The sequence below is a fragment of the Choloepus didactylus genome, chromosome 15 (assembly GCF_015220235.1).
Source record: "Choloepus didactylus isolate mChoDid1 chromosome 15, mChoDid1.pri, whole genome shotgun sequence".
Taxonomy (NCBI): Eukaryota; Metazoa; Chordata; class Mammalia; order Pilosa; family Megalonychidae; genus Choloepus; species Choloepus didactylus.
The window spans coordinates 60,479,095-60,501,744 of NC_051321.1; the positions used below are offsets into that span (position 1 = coordinate 60,479,095).

The window sequence follows — 22,650 nt, forward strand, 5'->3', positions numbered from 1 at the left end:
ATTCAACATTGTGCTGGAAGTGCTAGCCAGGGCAATCCGGCAAGACAAAGAAATAAAAGGCATCCAAATTGGAAAAGAAGAAGTAAAACTGTCATTGTTTGCAGATGATATTATCTTATATCTGTAAAATCCTGAGAAATCGACGATACAGCTACTAGAGCTAATAAACAAATTTAGCAAAGTAGCGGGATACAAGATTAATGCACATAAGTCAGTAATGCTTCTATATGCTAGAAATGAACAAACTGAAGAGACACTCAAGAAAAAGATACCATTTTCAATAGCAACTAAAAAAATCAAGTACCTAGGAATAAACTTAACCAAAGATGTAAAAGACCTATACAAAGAAAAGTACATAACTCTACTAAAAGAAATAGAAGGGGACCTTAAAAGATGGAAAAATATTCCATGTTCATGGATAGGAAGGCTAAATGTCATTAAGATGTCAATTCTACCCAAACTCATCTACAGATTCAATGCAATCCCAATCAAAATTCCAACAACCTACTTTGCAGACTTGGAAAAGCTAGTTATCAAATTTATTTGGAAAGGGAAGATGCCTCGAATTGCTAAAGACACTCTAAAAAAGAAAAACGAAGTGGGAGGACTTACACTCCCTGATATTGAAGCTTATTATAAAGCCACAGTTGCCAAAACAGCATGGTACTGGCACAAAGATAGACATATAGATCAATGGAATCGAATTGAGAATTCAGAGATAGACCCTCAGATCTATGGCGACTGATCTTTGATAAGGCCCCCAAAGTCACTGAACTGAGCCATAATGGTCTTTTCAACAAATGGGGCTGGGAGAGTTGGATATCCATATCCAAAAGAATGAAAGAGGACCCCTACCTCACCCCCTACACAAAAATTAACTCAAAATGGACCAAAGATCTCAATATAAAAGAAAGTACCATAAAACTCCTAGAAGATAATGTAGGAAAACATCTTCAAGACCTTGTATTAGGTGGCCACTTCCTAGACTTTACACCCAAAGCACAAGCAACAAAAGAGAAAATAGATAAATGGGAACTCCTCAAGCTTAGAAGTTTCTGCACCTCAAAGGAATTTCTCAAAAAGGTAAAGAGGCAGCCAACTCAATGGGAAAAAATTTTTGGAAACCATGTATCTGACAAAAGACTGATATCTTGCATATACAAAGAAATCCCACAACTCAATGACAATAGTACAGACAGCCAATTATAAAATGGGCAAAAGATATGAAAAGACAGTCCTCTGAAGAGGAAATACAAATGGCCAAGAAACACATAAAAAAATGTTCAGCTTCACTAGCTATTAGAGAGATGCAAATTAAGACCACAATGACATACCATCTAACACCGGTTAGAATGGCTGCCATTAAACAAACAGGAAACTACAAATGCTGGAGGGGATGTGGAGAAATTGGAACTCTTATTCATTGTTGGTGGGACAGTATAATGGTTCAGCCACTCTGGAAGTCAGTGTGGCAGTTCCTTAGAAAACTAGATATAGAGCTACCATTCGATCCAGCGATTGCACTTCTCGGTATACCCGGAAGATCGGAAAGCAGTGACACGAACGGATATCTGCACGCCAATGTTCATAGCAGCATTATTCACAATTGCCAAGAGATGGAAACAACCCAAATGTCCTTCAACAGATGGGTAAATAAAATGTGGTATATACACATGATGGAATACTACGCGGCAGTAAGAAGGAACGATCTCGTGAAACATATGACAACATGGATGAACCTTGAAGACATAATGCTGAGCGAAATAAGCCAGGCACAAAAAGAGAAATATTATATGCTACCACTAATGTGAACTTTGAAAAATGAAACAAATGGTTTATAATGTAGAATGTAGGGGAACTAGCAGTAGAGAGCAATTAAGGAAGGGGGAACAATAATCCAAGAAGAACAGATAAGCTATTTAACGTTCTGGGGATGCCCAGAAATGACTATGTCTGCTAATTTCTGATGGATATAGTAGGAACAAGTTCACAGAAATGTTGCTATATTATGTAACTTTCTTGGGGTAAAGTAGGAACATGTTGGAAGTTAAGCAGTTATCTTAGGTTAGTTGTCTTTTTCTTACTCCCTTGTTATGGTGTCTTTGAAATGTTCTTTTATTGTATGCTGTTTTCTTTTTAACTTTTTTTTTATACAGTTGATTTAAAAAAGAAGGGAAAGTTAAAAAAAAAAAAAAAAGAAAAACAAGGAAAAAAAAAAAAAAGATGTAGTGCCCCCTTGAGGAGCCTGTGGAGAATGCAGGGGTATTCGCCTACCCCACCTCGATGGTTACTAACATGACCACAGACATAGGGGACTGGTGGTTGGATGGGTTGAGCCCTCTATCATAAGTTTTACCCTTGGGAAGACGGTTGCTGCAAAGGAGAGGCTAGGCCTCCCTATATTTGTGCCTAAGAGTCTCCTCCTGATACCTCTTTGTTGCTCAGATGTGGCCCTCTCTTCTGGCTAAGCCAACTTGAAAGGTGAAATCACTGCCCTCCCTACGTGGGATCAGACACCCAGGGGAGTGAATCTCCCTGGCAATGTGGAATATGACTCCGGGGAGGAATGTAGAACCTGGCATCGTGGGACGGAGAACATCTTCTTGACCAAAAGGGGGATGTGAAAGGAAATGAAATAAGCTTCAGTGGCAGAGAGATTCCAAAAGGAGCCGAGAGGTCACTCTGGTGGGCACTCTTACGCACACTTTAGACAACCCTTTTTAGGTTCTAAAGAATTGGGGTAGCTGGTGGTGGATACCTGAAACTATCAAACTACAACCCAGAACCCATGAATCTCGAAGACAGTTGTATAAAAATGTAGCTTATGAGGGGTGACAAAGGGATTGGGAAAGCCATAAGGACCAAACTCCACTTTGTCTAGTTTATGGATGGATGCGTAGAAAAGTAGGGGAAGGAAACAAACAGACAAAGGTACCCAGTGTTCTTTTTTACTTCAATTGCTCTTTTTCACTCTAATTATTATTCTTGTTATTTTTGTGTGTGTGCTAATGAAGGTGTCAGGGATTGATTTAGGTGATGAATGTACAACTATGTAATGGTACTGTAAACAATCGAAAATACAATTTGTTTTGTATGACTGCGTGGTATGTGAATATATCTCAACAAAATGATGATAAAAAAAAAAAAAAGAATGATAAGAGAGATCTAAGATGGCGGCATAGAGAGGCGTGGAAGCTAAGCAGTCCCCCTGGAAGAACTAAAAGAAAAAAAACCAGAAACAACTAGTAAATAATCCAGAATAACTGCAGGAGGACAGAGGTGAACGTCGAATCATCATACACCAACCTGAATTGAGAGGAATGCCCGAAATCACAGCACAAAATCTGTAAGAACTGCAGATCCAAATCGGGAGACCCCTCCCCCACAGCGCGAGTTACAAAGCCTTGTGGTGCCAGAGAGAAGCTTTCTCCCAGTGAGCGAATATAGCTCAGCTGAGCTCCAACTGGGGTTTTAATTAGCGAGTGTGAACTGCTCACTGTGAGGTGCGAATCCCCAACAAGGAGACAGAGGCTTTGGGTGACAACTGATCTTGGAAAGCAGGGGGGTCTCCTCAGACTAGCTTTGTTCCTTTTTCAACTCAGTGGAGAAAGCCTCGGCCATTTTGAATTCCCAGTTCTGTCACCCAGACAAGGGTGTGGCACAGGCAGAGAGAGAACACTGAAATACTAATGACCTCCCTCTAAGGCATCCATCTTCTCTAAAGAGGAAAGGGGTGGGGCCCAGCTTTACTGCCTGCCTTTCATTCAGAACTTACACCAGTCAAGAATTACAGGCTAATCTTTGCATCAGGCAGACCACCTCCCTGCAAGGCCTGGTGGCCCAGGGCTTAGCTTGAGGGAAGACATGCACAGCCTTCCCTCAGTGGAGGTCCTGGAAGATCACAGATGAGAAGGGAGGCCGCTTGGAAAACCCAGGGACGCTATGTCAATGCCAGTGGTATGTGGGTCAGTGACAGAAAATCTAGAGCAAAAATGAAATGAAGGCTTAGACTCTTGCGGCGGCCTTGAATCTCTAAGAACCTGGGGGATTTGAATATTAAAACTGCCCTTCCTCCCTGGCCACCCATACACATGCCCCACATTCAGGGCGGACAGCTCCAGCAACACACCCAAACTGAGTTCTCCAACTGTACCCCACAAGAATCATTTCCCCACACACCACAGAGACAGAGTTGGGGAGAAATGACTGGAGGCGTATAGGTGACTCGCAGATGCCATCTGCTGGTTAGTTAGAGAAAGTGTACACCAACAAACAGTGATTCTGAAAAATTAGATCGGTCTTTTTTTTTTTTTTTTTTACAACTTGAAAGAACTGTATCAAGCAAAGCAAATGACAAGAGGCCAAAAACAACAGAAAATCTTAATGCATATGATAAAACCAGACAATATGGAGAATCCAACTCCAAACTCCCAAATCAATGCATCGGAAGAAACACAGTACTTAGCAAAATTAATCAAAGAACTATAATTGAGGAATGAAAACATGGCAAAGGATTTAAAGGACATCAAGAAGACCATGGCCCAGGACATAAGTGACATAAAGAAGACCCTAGAAGAGCATAAAGAAGACACTGAAAGAGTAAATAAAAAAATAGAAGACCTCATGGAAATAAAAGAAACTGTTGGCCAAATTAAAAAGACTCTGGATACTCACAATACAAGTTAGAGGAAGCTGAACAACGTCTCAGTGTCCGAAGTCCACAGAACAGAAAATGAAAGAACAAAAGAAAGAATGGAGAAAAAAATCAAAATGGATCTCAGGGACGACAGAAAATAAAAAAACGTCCAAACTTAGGACTCATTGGTGTCCCAGGAGGGGAAGAGAAGGGTAAAGGTCTAGAAAGAGTAGTCAAAGCAATTGTTGGGGAAAACTTCCCCAACCTTCTACACAATATAAATACACAAAGCATAAATGCCCAGTGAACTCCAAATAGAACAAATACAAATAAACCCACTCCGAGACATATTCTGATCAGACTGTCAAATACTGAAGAGAAGGAGCAAGTTCTGAAAGCAGCAAGAGAAAAGCAATTAACCACATACAAAGGAAACAACATAAGACTAAGTAGTGACTACTCAGCGGCCACCATGGAGGTGAAAAGGCAGTGGCATGACATATTTAAAATTCTGAGAGAAAAAAATTTCCAACCAAGAATACTTTATCCAGCAAAACTCTCCTTCACATTTGAGGGAGAGCTTAAATTTTTCACAGACAAACAAATGCTGAGAGACTGCCAATAAAAGACCTGCCCTACTTCAGATTCTAAAGGGAGCCCTACCAACAGAGAAACAAAGAAAGAAGAAAGAGATATAGAGAATTTTAACAGACATATATAGTACCTTACATCCCAAATCACCAGGACACTCATTTTTCTCTAGTGATCACAGATCTTTCTCCAGAAGGGACCATAAGCTGGGACATAAAAGAAGCCTCGGGAAATATAAAAAAAAAAAAAAAAAAAAAAAAAAAACTGAATATACTCAAAGCACATTCTCCAACCACAATGGAATACAAATAGAAGTCAATAATTTTTGAACTGTAACTCCACTGTTTACTTTCTACATGATATAAATTACACAAACTCTAATGACAAATCAGTGGTTTTGAACTCAATGCAAAATATGTAATTTTAGACAACTATATAAAGGTGGGGGAATGGAGGAGTATAGGAACATAGTTTATGTGTCCTATTGAAGTGAAGGTGGTATCAAAGAAAAACAAGATTGATATGGATTTAAGAAGTTAATTTTAACCCCCATAGCAAACACAAGGAAATTATCAGAGAATATAACCATAGAGATGAAATGTAGAGTTTGGGTTAAGAGAAATGGCGGAAGGGGTAATGGGGAGTTAAGAAATGAGTGTAGAGTGGCTGTTTGAGGTGAAGGGAAATTTCTAGTAATGGATGGTGGGAAAGAGCATTATAACATTCTAAATGTGATTAATCCCACTAATGGAAGGCTAGGGAGGGGGTGAAGTGGGAAGATTGAGGTGGTATATATGTTTCCACAACTGGAAAAAAAAAAAAAGTCTAAATAGATGACAATTGAATGCCAAGGATGAACTTGGATGGAATTGGAGGATAGAGGACAGGTGGTTCAAAGGGACACAGTTGAGACATAAGGTAAAGGAAATATAGAATGTAAGCTTTGTATCATTGTTGAATCTCTTGTACTTCGTAGCTGTGCTTAATGGGATTGCATAAAAGAATGTTCTTGTTCATGGGAAGTGTATACGTGAATTATAGTGTATGTTCAAGGATGTGTGCAGATAGCTCTCATATGTTCAGAATACAGAGCAATAGATGATGGATGATAGATAGGGAGGGAAAGAAATAGCGATGTGACAGTATGTTAAGGTTGGTGGATTGAGCTATCGGGGGAGGGGGGTCAGGGTATTATGGATTTCTTTGTAGGGGTTAGTATTGTTTTTGCAACTGTTCCTATAACTTTGAATTTATTTCAAAATAAAAAAATAAAAAAAAACGAATGATAAGGATCTAATATATCTTTATGCAGAAAGTACTAGAATAGGAAGAGTGTCAGCTTCGTAGAAAAAACACACCTTCCTATTCTCAACAAGCTTACAAACTAGTTGAGGAAAACAGGCAATCAAGTAATGGTATAAAACTGTCGCTGAGTTTGGCAATCATAAAAAACAGTAACTCTTTTGTGCCAGGCCCTTTACTAAGCACATAACAAACACTCAGCTAATTTAATTTTAATTTAACAAGCTCAACTTTTTAAGTTATATAAGTACCTGCCCAAAGGTTGCAGAGATAGAAAGTTGTGGGACAGCATTTAAACTGTTTCTCACTTCAAAATCCTCACTCTTAGTCATTAAGTTATATTGCTTGGTGACCTCTTATAAGTACATCCTCAAAGCTGGGATTAGAAGGCAGACTGTAAGGAGACAAGAGATTCGTATGAAAGGGTGATATGTTCTCTGTGATAAAATATCACAAACATATACCATAGAAGGAGTGGAATTCCAAAGGTAGACACAGAGAATTCTTCCTCAAGTATGTGAATAAAATACCTCTGAAAACATAGCAAGTCACTTATCTAATAAAAACACAGAACGGAGAACAAGGGCAGTAGGTTTGAGGATGAGAGTGAACCTTATGGTCACAAGCGACAGCTCACCAAAATGCTGTATGGTCACAATAGTAACCCCTTCTCTGCCTTCAATCTCATTCCTCAAGAAAAAAGGGGTATGACATAAGCTTCAAATATTTGGAAAAATTCCTTTATCTGATCAACATTAACTAGTTTTATTTGAACCACTAGTGAAAGAAACCTTTCAAAATATGTAGCATTTCTAACCTTCCCAAAGAATGCATATTGTATTTAATTTTGCCTTTCCTTAATTAACCAAGGTCATCACTATAAACATCATTATACAGTAATGCCCTTGGGAGTTGCTGAAGTAAAAGTGTGGGATTGTTTGACTGTACATGTAAATTACCACATATGGGGAGGTCCTTAGTCTGTTCCTTACAATTTTCACATTCTCTCTGGCTAGAAATTGTAAATTAATATAAATCTCTATTTTTTTTGATTAGTTAGTGCTTTATAAACAAAACGGGTAATTTACTTGAAAAAAAAAAGTGAAAAACTGTGTATTTAAAGAAAGACTAAAGAGTATAAAAACATCCCTTGTTAACAATATGGAACTAAGATGGCCTCAAATCATTTGTTAGAGATCTTGAGGAAATTTTATCATATATTGGCATAAATTCAAAACCATCATTTTTAGCTATCAGTTTAGTAATTAAGAGATTTCTATTCCAATAATAAATGAGCACAACATGCTTTTGTTACTAGGCTCATATTATTTTAAAGTGTAATTCCCCCACTCCCCTAAATAGGAGCAATAAAGCAATAAATACAGAAAAAAAAAAAAAAAAAAGAGGAAAAGGAAAAACTTGCACCAAGCTATTGTGAGATACCTGAATAAAAACAGCTTGAAATAGAGATATATTATTCAAACTCACTAAAAGTCTTAAACTATTCATTTTAATTTAGGTCTGGCCCTGCCTTTGGTTGCACTAAATAGTAAAGATCACAGAACTTCTAAACTTGTATAAAAGTTATAGGCAAGACTGCTTAAAGACCAATGTACTGATGTAGATCAAAGCCCTCTTGTGAACTAAAAAAGACATTCAGGGTAGTCTCAATAGCAAATATAATGGAAAAACAATAGCTCAGAAAAAAATCAAAAGATATCCTTTCAGCTATGGCTAAATACAAGAAAACAAATACTGAGAAATCAAATCAATTAAAACAAAACCAAGAGTAGAGTCTCAATTCCTCAAGCCCCATTCATTAAGGGTTTGTAAATTCAAACTTCTGAACTATACCTTATGAAAGTATTTAAATGCCAAACATATAAATGTACACATGATTGAAAGAGACATGATAAAATACTTCAGGAAAAAAAAACTTAAAAAAAAATAGATTCATTTGTTTTAGGGGAAGCTGTGTACTTAAAAAGTTTATATGATCTTTATAAATTAATTCCATGTAATTCATGTGTTATTTAGAACTGTGAATAGCAAATATTTAATTGTCAAAGGTGGCTTGGTAAAGAACACCAAACCTAATTGAGATAACATATTTTTAAAATTAATAATGCGGCCCCCCTCTGGATAGCAATTTTAAATTACAGCACATATAAACTATTACATCCCTATGAGACAGATTTCATAATTCCTCCTTTACAGATGAGGACACAAAGACTTCAGAAATTGAGTAATCTGCCCAAGATTCCCAGCCAACATAAGGCAGGATACAAATATGAAACCAGGTCTTCTGGCTCCTGGACATGCTGGACACTGTAGCTTAACCAGGATATATGAACACCCATATTTTCGGTTCATTTCAGTGCCACCTTATTGAATCCTATGAATAGAGTTTATAATATTTTAGTTCTAAAAATCAAGAAGGCATGACATTTAACTGTACTTACGTAAGTTTTACACTAGCTAGAAAGGTATTGCAGAAGACGAAGTGATTCCTGAGAAATACTGTACCAACGATACTCATGTCAGTTGTGCTTTTATTTTACAGTTAAAAAACTGTATTGTTGTGTCACGTTTTTAAGCCCTTTCTCTCTATAATGATGATTGCTTTATTAATTCTCTAGAAAAGTCACAAGAGAACTGGTGGAGATATTGGCAGGGAAGAAGACAGAAAACAGGAAGGGAGAGAGGGAAACAGAGAGAGGAGAAAGACCCCTTTTTTGTATTTCAAATCTAGCCAAATTTACCATTTAATATTTTTTTTCTAAAATTAGTGAATAAAACTGAACTACAACTTCTAAGGGAAATATTTTTCTTCTTGTGTTAAAATAATGTGTCAGTAGCTACCAAGAAAATTTACTTTATTCATTTATGTACATTCATTTTTATATTGATCCAATTGTGAAACTTGTTGCAATATATCCATGAAAACACTTAAGGTCAGAATCATTGTGCCAGTTTGAATATATTGTGTCCCCCAAATGCCATTATCTTTGATGTAATCTTTTGTGAGCAGATGTTATCAGTGTTGATTAGATTTCTTTGCCTGTTTCTTTGGAATGTGCCCCACCCAGCTGTGGGTGATGACTCTGACCGGATAATTTCCATGGAGCTGTTGGCCTATCCATTGGGTGGGCCTTGATCAATGGAGCCATATAAATGAGCTGACGGGCAGAGGGAATTCAGTGCAGCTGTGAGTGACATTTTGAAGAGGAGCTACAGGCAAGAGGGATGCTTTGAAGAAAGCACAGGAGCTGCAGATGAGAGACATTTGAAGACGGCCACTGGAAGCAGACTCTTGCTTCGCAGAAGCTAAGAGATGACAAATACCCCCAAGTGCAACTAAGAGTGACATTTTTGAGGAACTGCAGCCTAGAGAGGGAGCATCCTGGGAGAAAGCCATTTTGAAACCAGAACTTTGGAGCAGACGCCAGCCACCTGCTTTCCCAGCTAACAGGTTTTCCGGACACCATTAGCCATCCTCCAATGAAGGTACCTGATTGCTGATGTATTACCTTGGATACTTTATGGCCCTAAGACTGTACCTGTGTAACCAAATAAACCCCTTTTATAAAAGCCAATCCATCTCTGGTGTTTTGCATTTCAGCAGCATTAGCAAACCAGAACAATCATGTTTTCAAATTTCACCAATTTGCAAATCCTATTCCGTCTATCTCTTTACATCCACCTAAGGTGACCCGTAAAACATTACCAGCAGCTCATTATAGCACATCAGTAACCCATCTCCTATTGTGGTTGAAGCCTGTTTCCTCTCACTCTGTGCTCAGTGGATAGAGAACAGCTGTCTTTTGCATAATAAAGAAGCTTTAAAAACCTGTCAGCTCTTCCATTTCACCTCGACCCAGAACTGCCAATATAATATATTCTTTGCTCAGCTTCATCTTTCTTGGGGTTAAAGGAAAAGGAATCAATTCTCTGGGATAAAAAGATTAACCTTTGAATCCAAAATCTACAATACTATTCTGAGAACAAGAGTTGCAAAACTAAATAGCAATAACAATAATAAAAATAGAATAACGGCTAATGATTACTGGACACTTACTATACATCAGACAATATGCCAAGTGCTTAAAGGCACTGACTCATGTGATCCTCAAAAATAGCTCCCTGAGATAGATATTATTATTATTATACTCATTTTGAGATGGGGAGACTGACAGAACTAAGTATCCTTTGTGAATTTACAAGAAAAGATTCTAAGCCGAAGAGCCTGAGAATTGATTTTAGGCTTCAAATGGCCAGGCTTCAAAACTCTCAACCTGAAGGCCACAGGGCATTTTTATTATTTCAAAAATTTAAAGAAAGCAACAATTTAAAATGCCATACAAGGTATTTATTTTGCTTTTAGTTGAACTTATGCCCAATTAGTACAGACAGCATATGCTACTCTAATTATAGTCTTCAGTTAAAAATGAAGGAGGCAAACCACTAATAAAAGTTTTGAGGAAAAACATTTCATAATGTGAGACTCTCAGTGGAAAAACAACTTAGAGATCCTTTGTGTGAAAAGTTTGGGAGACGCTGGACTAACGACCTCAATGACCTGTTACGGATCTAACAATATCTGAGTCTATGCCAAACAAACACTCTTACCCCAGAAATATGTCTACTCCACCCTCACTCCTGTAGCTCCCTTCCTCCAAATTCCACTCTCACGACCTACCAGGTGCTTTTTATTATCACGGGCAGGCTTAGGACTACAAAACTTTGAGAGTAGCTCTCATTAGAATGAGCAGAATAAAGGCAGCTGACGTTGACTCAATATCTAGTCTTTGATGTGAATCTGGGCAATTCGTTTTCCTATTTACCTGGTTTCTTCCTTTTTTTTTCTGATTCTCTTGATCACTCTCTGACTTGCCCTCTGACCACCTGCTTACTTCTGCTCCTTCAACTCATCAACACCCCCTGGTGGTTGCTTAAGTGTATGGTCATTGAGTCTCCATCCTAGCCCCCTTCTCTGGGAAGAAGCATCTAACTCCACCAGACTCCACATGATTGCTTCTCAGAAGCGCTCTATTTTCCCTGTCCTGTTTCCTCGCTAGTTCTACTTGACTTGCTACAAGTTACACTCTGCCATGACACCCAAAACCAATCATTTTATTATGACTGATAATGGTGGGGGCATATTCCATAAAATACTATGGGCACTCTGTAGACAAAAAGTGTAATATCACACCCAGTGTATAAACTCACTCTTGCTTCTATATATTTTTTGCTAATGGAACCACTCAAAAATCCTAAAGGAAGTTTTGTTCCTAACCCCATGACCTCCCATCCCCAATTCCCTGAGAATGAACCACCTTATTCATTTCCTTGGAATCTTTATAAGTTATTTTTATTAACATATATAATGACATTATTGGGGCATCAACAAATCATAACTCTTTCTCATTTTCCATTTACTTGCTTTGGGGGGCCTTTCTCACTCTTCAAGTTATCACAGGTTCTCTGAGTTTTGAAATCCTAACTAGTTTAAATACTCTCATAATACTTGGTATAGTCCTAAATATTCAATAAACATTTATCCTAGGTACTTGGAATCTAAGAATGAAACAGGACAGGCAACGTTCCTGTTCTTATGGGAGGGAGGAGACAGAAAACAATCAAACAGCAATCAGTGGTAAATACTATGCAGAGAACTGGGATAGGATGATCTGTGAGTAATTAGGTAGCTGGGGTAGATTAGGTGATAAATGAAGGAGGCATCCTGGAATGTGAATGGCATTAAGAAGTCAATCCAAGGAAGAGAGCTGCTCATTCTGCAGCAGGGAAAAGCAAATGCAAAGACCCTAAGGCAGAAAGTAGAATGACACATTTAAGGGACAGAAAAGAAGTCACTGTAGCTGAAGTTCAGAAGGCCAGAATAGTAGTACAAAATGAAATCTGAAAGGCAAGCAGGGGCCAGTTCACATAGGGCTTTGTGGGCCAAGAAGGAGTTTAATCCAAGTTCAAGGAAAGCCACTGGACAGGATTTTAAGCAGTAAAGAAAGTCCTCTCACTTGTGTATTAAAAATAATTCTCCAGCTGCTATGCAGATAACAGACTGTAAGGAGTCAGGAATATAAACTGGGAGATCCATTAGAAGACCTTCAGTAGCCCAGTTGAGAAATGACAGTTACCTGAACTAGGAGATGGTGGAGATGAAAGGGCACAGACAGATTCACGTTACAAAGCCGAACTGATGGAAAAATATGTTAGATGTAGTGGGTGAGGAAGAAAACAGAGGTCAAGCATTCTTGACTAGATTTTTGACTTGAGACCTGGGGAGAGGGTGTGGACAGCATCAAAAGTAGAATTTAGCAAGATGAGAAGGCCAAGGAAGATGTTGGTTTGGAAGAGAAAAAAATCAAGAGCAGATCTAGTGAGATGGGGAAATGCTATGGGAGATATTGATTTGGAGGGGTAAAAATATCAATAGTAGAATTTTAGAGTTAGAAGAGATATTACGGGATCATTTACCTCAACCACTTTATTTTAGAGAGAAGTAAATTGTGCATCAAAGTGGTTAATGTGACTTGCCAAAAATGACAAAGTACCAGTACACTGCGTTAGAGCCACTGCCTCATTTCACCAAGGGTTCTTAAATTTTTATGTGCCATGGACCCCTTTAGAACTGAAAACTGGACTCAAAAAAAAAAGTTTTAGTTTTAAAAAAAAAAACTTAAAAAGCACATGAAATTACAAAAGTAAACAATTTTATTGAAATAGTTACTGAAATAGTTTTTAAAAATTGGGTAACACTGTACATGCTTTTTATCATGAAATAACAAAATACCAGACCAGATCTAATAACCACCATAATTTCAAACAAAGGATGAGTGTAAACAATATTTCAAGATATGTACAACTGTAATATGATATGAAAATATCTGTGATTTCTACTGGCAAAAATGCTAAAAATACTACTGATATTACTGTGGTTTGTTGCCTACATTCATAATTGAAGGACATGCTAAATTTCAGTTAAAGGTTAGCAGAAGAAGAAATGTAATTTTTCATCCTCCAAGTTCATGGACTCCTGATTTCTACCCAGGGACTCCCAATTTATGGACTACGGACTAAGAGGCCCTGGTTAAAACTCTGATTGCTCTCCCCTCTGATTAATCCAATAGCTTTCAGACAGGTCACCCTGCTTCCAGTATTCTGTCTAATCCATCCTCCATCCTCCATCCTGATGAATGATCATAAAAGGCACTCTAATCACAATCCTACCCTGCTTAAAGGGCTTATAAAGGTTCCACATAGCCCATGTGATAAAGTTCAAACACCTCAGCATTGCATTAAAAGCCACAATTTCCAGGCTCTGCCACTCCACCAGAGCACCTGGACTTGCCTTCCAGCACAGCACTTTTCAGCCTTCCTGCCTTTGTGTACAGTTTCTCTCCCTCCCCCCCACCACCCCCTTCTCCAAAGGAATTTTTCATCTTATGAAATTCTACTAGTACAAAACCCTACCAAGGTATCATCTTTCTAAAGCATCTGACTCCTTTCCCCCATACAGAGCAATCTCTCACTTTCATTTAAACTCTTCAAAATCAGTAAATGTTTTTGCATGAAATAATATACAGGACTGTGCTTATTATCTGTAAACATGTTCTTTCTCCCATACAAGTCAGTGTGCTTCTCAGGTTCAGTGTTCTCCTTATTGCAAAAGGCTGTCTTCAGAGGGTTGTGGGAAGATGGCTGAGCAGAAAACTCCAGGAATGAGTCCTTCCACCAAAACAACTACTGAACTAGCAGGAACAGTCTGAATCAACTTTTTTTTTTAACTCTGGAGTCTGAATCAGCTATTTCGAAACTCTAGAGTCTAGTGGAACATCGTGCAGCATCCAGGGAAGAGCTGGAGGAAGAAGCTGGTAAACTGCAGTAAATATCAGTGAATTTCATCCCCTCCCCCCACCCCCACCTCCAACGGAATGGCACATAGCAGTAAGAACTGCAGCCCTGGCTCCTGATGCAGTTTGCTGGTACCAGCGTAGATTTTAAAGACCTAGTCTTCCAAAATCCTGGGGGATGTGTGGTCTGATCACTGATCACTACTTTTGATCAGCTCCTTCAAATAACTGGGGGCCAGATCTGAGGGCGGCCATGTTCCAATCCCCCCTCAGGAAAAAGAGGCAGAGTGGTCTTAAAGAGGCAGTACCTCTGCTTTAGTTTTGTTTTCCTTTTGTATCTTTCCATTCCACATTTGGTTGCAAAAATAGTTTGGAAAAGCCACAAATTGATAGCTCCAACACCCAACAACAACAACAAACCCTGCAATCCCAGAGGAGAAGAAGAATTTAATTTCCAGAGTTGTAACAACAGAACACTCAGAATATCCAGTTCTCAACAACAAAAAATTATAAAAAAAGAAACTAGAAAACATGGCCCATTCACAGGAAAAAAAGAATTTACCACAAACAATGCCTGAGGAAGTGCATACATTGGAACTATTAGTCAAAGACTTCAAATCAACAATCTTAAATGTGTTCAATGAGTTAAAGGAATCCACCTACAAATAACTAAAGGAAATTAAGGAAACTGCCTAAATGAAATAAACGGAAATTATAAAAAAGGAATGAAACAAATTTTGGAGCTGGAAAGCATAGTAATTGATATGAAAAACTCAGATGAGAATTCAACAGCAGGTTTTTGAACAAGGAGAAGAATGGATCAGCAAATTGGAAGACAAGAAAATTGAAATTATCCAGTGTGAACAGCAGAAAGAAAAAATAATGAAGAAAAACAAACAGAGCCTGAGGGACCTGTGGGACATTATCAAACATACCAACATAGCATCACTGGATCCCAGAAGAGAGAGAGTAAATATTTGAAGTAATAAGGGACACAAACTTCCCAATCTGATGAAAGATATAAACATACACACACAGGAAGCTCAACGAACTACAAGCAGGAAGGACTCTGAAGAGATCTACACCAAGACATATTTTATAGTGAAATTGTCAAATTCCAAAGAGAAAGAGAGGATTCTGGAAGCACAAAGAGAAAAGATAAACGATTTGTCACTATGCAAAGTATCCCCAAAAAGATTATGGTTTCTCATCAGAAACCATGGAGGCCAGAACACATATTTAAAGTCCTTAAAATGAAACACAAAAAACTGTCAACCAAGAATTCTATATCCAGCAAAATTATCTTTCATAAATGAAGAAGATATTAAGATATTTATAGACAAACAAAACCTCAAGGACTTCATTACAGAAGGCTTACTTATTTTGATCAAGATATTAAGATGATTTTTATCCATCTTATCAGTTCTCTTTTGTGAGATGTAAGGTTGTAGAAAAGAAAGTTTTCGAGGAGAACTGTTGAATAAATAGTATAGAATAAAATTCAATTCAATGAAACAAAAATTTATTATCTATAATATGTTTAGTTAAGCAATGCAGGATGGGCTACATAAGACACAATCACTACTTTGAAAAAACTTAAAACCCAGTAGGAGGGACAAAAATGTCTACGATTTTTAAAAGGATACTTTACGTATCATTTACCCTAGATAAACCTTCACATATGCAATTGGGGCAAAAAAACTTTCAAACATCTAAAATATTCTTAAACAAAGTACATATATTGGTGTAAACATGTAATAGGATATTACATAGCAGTGGAAATCAATGAACCATGGTCACAGGTAACAGTAAGATAAATCTCAAAAACATATATTAAGTAAAGGAAAAAAAGGAAAGAGGGTGGGGTAGGAAGGACCCTTGAAATAGCACAGGTCTGGTAAGAAGTGTGAGAGAAGAATCAAGAGCTTCCTTGATGAACTGAGTTATTTTTAGCAATGGGCACACATTCTTCCTTTTGAGACAGGCATAAAAAAAAAAAAAAGAGGTTGGGTTATAAATGATATAAAGGAGTATAAAGTTAAGAAGAATAGAAATTCGAGAAATTACAGTTGGACAAGTTAAGTATTCTTGTCACATCCTTTCAAGGTTTCCCCAGGGTTTGAACTAGGTGAGATCGGGAGCTTGATCAGAGCAGACGTTCACAAATTTTAGAGTCTGTAATAATGGATCTGGTTATTTAACGATAAAGTAAATTACATATCTAATTGTGATGAGCTTGTTTGGAAAAAAAAAAAAAAAAAAAAAAAGCCCTGTCCCCAGAGACGCTGATTCAGTTGGTCTGGGCTAGGAACTGAGAGTCTGTTCTTTCAAGAAGCATCCCAGGTAATTTGAATACAAGTCGTACAAGCAATTTTGAAAGATATGAAGTAGAGACACATTTGAGATTGCAAGAGAAATATGGATGAATGTGGCGTTTTTAAAACATGTAAATGATGAGCCCCACCCTAACACAGTCTGAATCAACTTGCCTAGGATAAATTCTTAGAAGTGAGACACAGAATCAAAGGCCTGGCACCTATGTAAAAATGTGTTATTTCTCCCCAAAAGGTGTAAGCCTTTATTCTCTCCAACAAGGACTCAACACACAACCTCACTAACAATAAGCAATTTCATTCTTTTTAATACTTGCTAACTTGGCAGGCAAGAAAACTTTTTATCTGGATTTCCTTAATAATTAGTGAGGTGTGACAGGGCAAAACTTAACACATGAGTTTATACAGCCTTCTTTCTTCTTCCCCCACCCCCAAAAAAGTCCTGTATTTGCTCACTCATTTTTCCATTCCTAAAGTGGAAGGACTTGCTGAGACTAAATTGATCAACACAATAACAGAATAAAATAAAAAAAAATCAGGGACAAGGAAAGTTGTGAGCTAGGACTGAGGGAGAAAGTTTTACAGTTTGACCTGTGAGAAGCTCCAGGGCAGTAACAGAAATGGGGAAGAGAAAAAGGACTTGTAAGAAATATTAATATGGTTATGAACAAAATTCCATTTATTGTTCTTTAAGGACAACTGGAATTCCTTTTTAATAACTTTACGTGTTGAGTATACTTCTTAAACAAGATCCAGCTCTGAACTTGGACCATGTGTATCGTATGATTAGAAACGATTCAGTGTCCTGGACATCTATAATTCTTTTGTGAATTACCTAGTGATATTTTCTGCATTTTCTACTGAGATTTATTTTTAATTGATGATTTTTAAAGATGCTTTGTAAATTAAGATTATTAACCCTTTAAAGGATTTGCAAATATTTTTCCCAATTTGTCATTTGTATTGCAATCTTGTTTATATTGTTTTGGGGGTGCATAACAGTTTCAAATTCTTATGTCATCAAATCTATGAGATTTTTCTTTATGTTTTATGATTTTATGACCTGCGTAGAATGGCCTTTCCACTATCAATTTATAATACCCTTGCATAACTTCTTTTGGTACTTTTCTGATACTTTTAGTTTTTATGTTTACATTTCTTACCCATCGGGAACTATTTTTTCTTCAGTTCTTATCAAATGGTCGGCACCATTCACTAAATAAACCTATCGTTCCATCTGATGTAAAATGCCACATCAGACTACATACAGATATAGAATTAGGTTTGTGTATGTGCTTTATTCCGGCAAAATAACTGACAACAGAAGCTGCCTCTGAAGAGAACTTCTTAGCTGGACATTGGAGGAAAGAAGACAAACATTCACTGTTTGGCTTTTGAATTCTGTTCCATGTGCTTGAATTACCACTCAAAAACTTCAATAAAAATTTTTAAAAGTCGTGCTAACTAGATATGATGGAATTATCAAATATTTCAGCTTTCTGCAAATTAACACAATTACCCACATAACCACCAGAACAATACTTGAAATAATAGATCTGTCTTGAGTTTAAAAGTGGAAACTATGATTTTAATAGTTTGTTAAACTATTAAAATAGTTTAATAACTATTTTTAAGTAGAAATAGCTATTCTATTTTAAAAGAATAGTGAAAATGCCTTAAATATGTCTATGCACATTTCCCTGAAGGAAAAAAAAAGAGCACTCTTCTTTCTAAATCCTTCATTGTTATAAATAAAGATACTATCTATGAACCTCAGTTATGGTCAATTCTTTACAGTTTGTGTTTCCCCATATGCAGCCATCACAGATGTTATTTCGCTTCCTTCATTCATAGATACCCAGTAATCATTTTTTTCTATCAATATCTACAGCCAAATATTTAATTCAGGATCTAATCTTTCTATTCTACTGCAATCTGATAAATGTATTTTCAGTATCATTTCTTTATAATTAAATTTCAATGTCAAATGCCAATCTTGATTCTGTTGAAACCATAATACCATAAACAGACTGGACTGAGAGAGAAGAGGTATTCAGCTCATAGCAGATGGAAAAAAGAACAGGTGTTATCCCTTTGTTTTTTGTTTTTTTTTTTTTTTTTTGGTCAGTCTTCTTAAGATCCTCACCCTCTCACTATTTTCTAAATAACTATTAAAGGTAGACTCACGTAGTAATTTTAGCCTTTCTCCAAATGAAAGCATTTTCAAGCTCTTGAAAATACACTACCAATAAAAACGGGAATATGACCTAGTATTGTCTCATTAGCATACTCAATAATTATATGGATCGCTGACTCTATACCCTGTAATTCTCCTCTCACAACCTGCTCTCTTAGGTACTTTCCCCCTCTCTGCTGATTTGCTAATAAATGAACTCTTTTAACATGCAGAAAATGAGCATTCCCTCAGAGGAAAACTAAGTGAAGATTTAGAAGAAAAAGCAATTCTTTTAATCGAGTCTAATTACCCTTACCTTTTAAAACTACTTCTATTCCATCATCATATTATCACTCCCACCACCATTTAACAGGAAACACACAGAGTGTGACTTGCCAAACATCACATTACCAGTAGTAGGAATAGGTCTCCTGATAGGTCCTTGGCCTTAAATATGCTGCTTCCCAATATGATTAAATCCAATACACAGAGAAGAAAAGTGTTCTCTGCAGAAGACAGTGGAGAGAAGCACTGCACAGCACAATGCATGAATACTATATATACATATATATATGAAAACAAAATAATTAAGTTCAGCATTTAAACAAATAATTTTCTATCTTTTATACAAGAAATATCTCAAGCATGCCAAATGAGATCACACTTTAAAAGCTTTTAGGCAGAGATATTTCCTTTTTTCCCGTTGCCCCTAGAGCCTTGCCTTACATTGTGAAGCACTTATCTAATGGCCACCTATTAGCAGATCACAACAATCAGAAACACAGACCAATATACAGAAATTAGAAACACCCACCACTAATCTGGACTAATTTCATGAGCAGCTCCTACTTGGATAAAGTTACTTTAGAACAAGAGTTCTCAGGCATTTCAGACTCAACTCCCTCTTTCCATAAAATACTTTCCAACTCCTGCTTTACCATTCTGAAATTAGTAACAATTTTCCCATAGACAATTTCAAACGTACTCACAGAGCCCCAATGATTTCAACAACCAAAAACAACCCCCAAACTCTTCTTAGACGCTGATCTCCATCTGGGCCCACTGATTTAGATAAAATTCTGCAGTGTAAAGAATGCTTGGGGAAATGTGGTGTCACCTATGTACTACTGGCCAATGAGAAAACCTCCCTAAACCTCAAAAGGGAATTATCATCATGGCTTGTTGGGTTCCCAAGATGAGTCAACAATGTGTGTAGCACAGGGTACGTGGTTTCCAACCCATGTCCTCTTGAGATGTGAAGAAGGGGCTGATCCAAGGAGAGTGAGAGCAGCAAAGAGTAACACATGAATGTGGAGGAGGCAAAAGACATAATAAACATACAAAATGAAATTTAACACACAGCTGTCTAGGACATTTCAGAGAGCAGCCAACAGTCCCACATATCTCACTAATCCCTGAAGGCATTCATGTATTACAAGGTAGTAAAATAATGCAGAATAATGACCCCCAAATTAAAAAGGGAAGAAATACATACATCTTTAATAGACTTCATTATATGTGGCTGAAATTTTTTGAAGTTTTGATATTTAAGCAGATTACTGAATTAGCAAACATTCAAACTTTTATTGAATAATGTATACTAGGCTAAGTACTGGGAAAACACAATGATGTCTAATATATTACACCTATCTTAAAAAATTTTACCATCCAGTAGATTAGACATGGGTAAAACATAACCATAACATAAAGAAGAAAGATGTAGGTAATAAACAGAAATACAAGTAGTAAGTTATGGGGGTCCAAGGAAAATAATGAAAAATTCAAACTGAGGAAAATTGAGAGCATTTTCATGGCATACGACCTTGAAAAATGAGGATTCTGATAGGAAAAGAATGGGGAGCAAAGCATTAAAGGAAAAATGAAATCAGGGAGCAAAAGCACTGAAATATTAAAAGACAACTTGGATCAGAGCTGAGAGGCAGAGGAAGGGCACATAAGAGATTGGGGTTAAAGACAGTAAAATTTAAGGTTGAAAGATATTCTAGGACCTGATCATGGAGAGCTATGAATACCATTCAAATCAGTTTGAGTTTTATTGGGCAAGAGAAATTTTCCAGAAAACTGGTGCTTATGGGACACAACTGATCCCCAAATAAAACTGAATAGTAGCCAAAAATAAAAGACTCAGAAGGATGCAAATTATCATTGAAATACCTAAAATAAAAATATATTGCAATCTTTACACGAATAAACAAAAAGAACCTCACCCAAGTGCAGAAAGTAGCTTCTGAGCTCATTTCGTAAACAATCAAAATATTACTAAATTTATTGACCCCTGGAACTGAAAAGAACCCAAGATAAATGCCCCTTGATTTTCTTCAAAGCAAGTTGGGTCACTTCCTAAACATCTTATTTAGCAATGCCTCATGCCACCCCTGGAAGGCAAGTGGTAGGTTACACATTATTAACTTCTTTTTACTATGGGGAAACTCAGGAACAAAAAGAATAAATTATAGGATGGTCACTGTTTTACAATATGGCCATCTTATTTTCTAGGACTTTAATTAAAGGCTCCAAACCCATATTTCATGATTTATTCCTCCTACCATCTGAATACTAGAATTACATTTTACTATGTCTTAACCAAAAAAAAAAAGACCTAGACTAAACTTTAAGATCATTTTCTCAATTTGTTAGTCACCAAAAAAATTCACTTTTAAATTTCTACCTCTTAAAACTAAGGTATTTGCAAGAACTGCAAGATGTAAGCAATAATCCAACTTCCCCTAAGAGACTACTGTAAAAAACAAAAAAGGTCAGGAATCCTAGGCCTAGCTTTACTTTGAATATCTGGCAGGCTCAGAGAAATACTGGAGATTTGTGTCTCTAAAACAGGCTTTGCAGATGCTCCGATGGAAAAGTGTCCTAAGAGGCCGGAACAGTAGTATGATCACTACTCTCACTACTGCAAACATGAAATCCAATGCTCTTCTCCTCTGCCCCTCCCTGCACTGCACCAAGGTTCGTGGTATACACTAAGGCCTGTACAAGGCTCCTCCGGACGTTTCCTTAAAATGCAGTACTTTGAGGATGCCCTTGGCGCTGTCTCAGTAAACCACGAGGGGACCGGAGGTGGCCGTGTCTCAAAATCTTGGCGTCTCCAGAATCTAGAGCCTGGTCCAGTGGATTCTATGGGGCACAGAGCTCCTGCTAATATTTTATTTTCCATATGCGCATTATTACTCCCCATCTCCAAAAGTCCCCTTCCTCAGCAATCCCCGTCCCCCAAACTCTGCGCCCTAGGTCTCCCCGGTGTGTTTCCCAGAGACTTAAGGAGGAGGGAGAGCGGAGGTTTGAATGCAGAGGTCGATGCAGCGGGCCAGTTTGGCGCCGACCGGGATCCTGCCGACCCCAAAGCGCGACAAAGAAGCCCCGGGAGTCCGGCCGCCCGGCCCTCGCCCAGGCTAAAGCGCCGCCGCCGCCTATCAGCGGAGCGCAGGGGCGGGGCTGGCCGGCTCAGCAGCAGCTCGGCTGGCGGGCGGTGGCGGGCGGGGGATCGACCGCAGCGCAGCTCGGGCTGCCGCGCGCAGACACAGGGCCTGGCTCCCAAGGGCGCCAGCGCGGCCCCGGGGAGTGCGAGGAGCCGGCGAGCGCGCGGCCTGCCGTTGGCGGGCTCGTCCGCCGTGCCCGGCGCCCACCCGCCCCGAAGGTGGGGCCCAAGCCCCCGGGAAGATGGTGTCCTGGATGATCTCCAGAGCCGTGGTGTAAGTGTCGCTCACG

The 22,650-nt window shown here is 38.0% G+C and overlaps 2 protein-coding genes across 2 annotated transcripts in view; one reads left to right on the forward strand and one right to left on the reverse strand.

The window, feature by feature from the left end:
* JMJD1C (jumonji domain containing 1C) overlaps positions 1-22,650 on the reverse strand; it is a 424,199-nt gene that overhangs the window by 401,098 nt on the left and 451 nt on the right. The gene's annotated exons all lie outside the window — the stretch shown is intronic.
* Positions 22,404-22,650, forward strand: part of REEP3 (receptor accessory protein 3) — an 80,362-nt gene continuing 80,115 nt past the window's right edge. Inside the window, exon 1 of the mRNA XM_037804082.1 lies at positions 22,404-22,634. Coding sequence (XP_037660010.1) covers positions 22,603-22,634 — 32 coding nt within the window. The 5' untranslated portion in view covers positions 22,404-22,602. The remainder of the gene's footprint in view (positions 22,635-22,650) is intronic.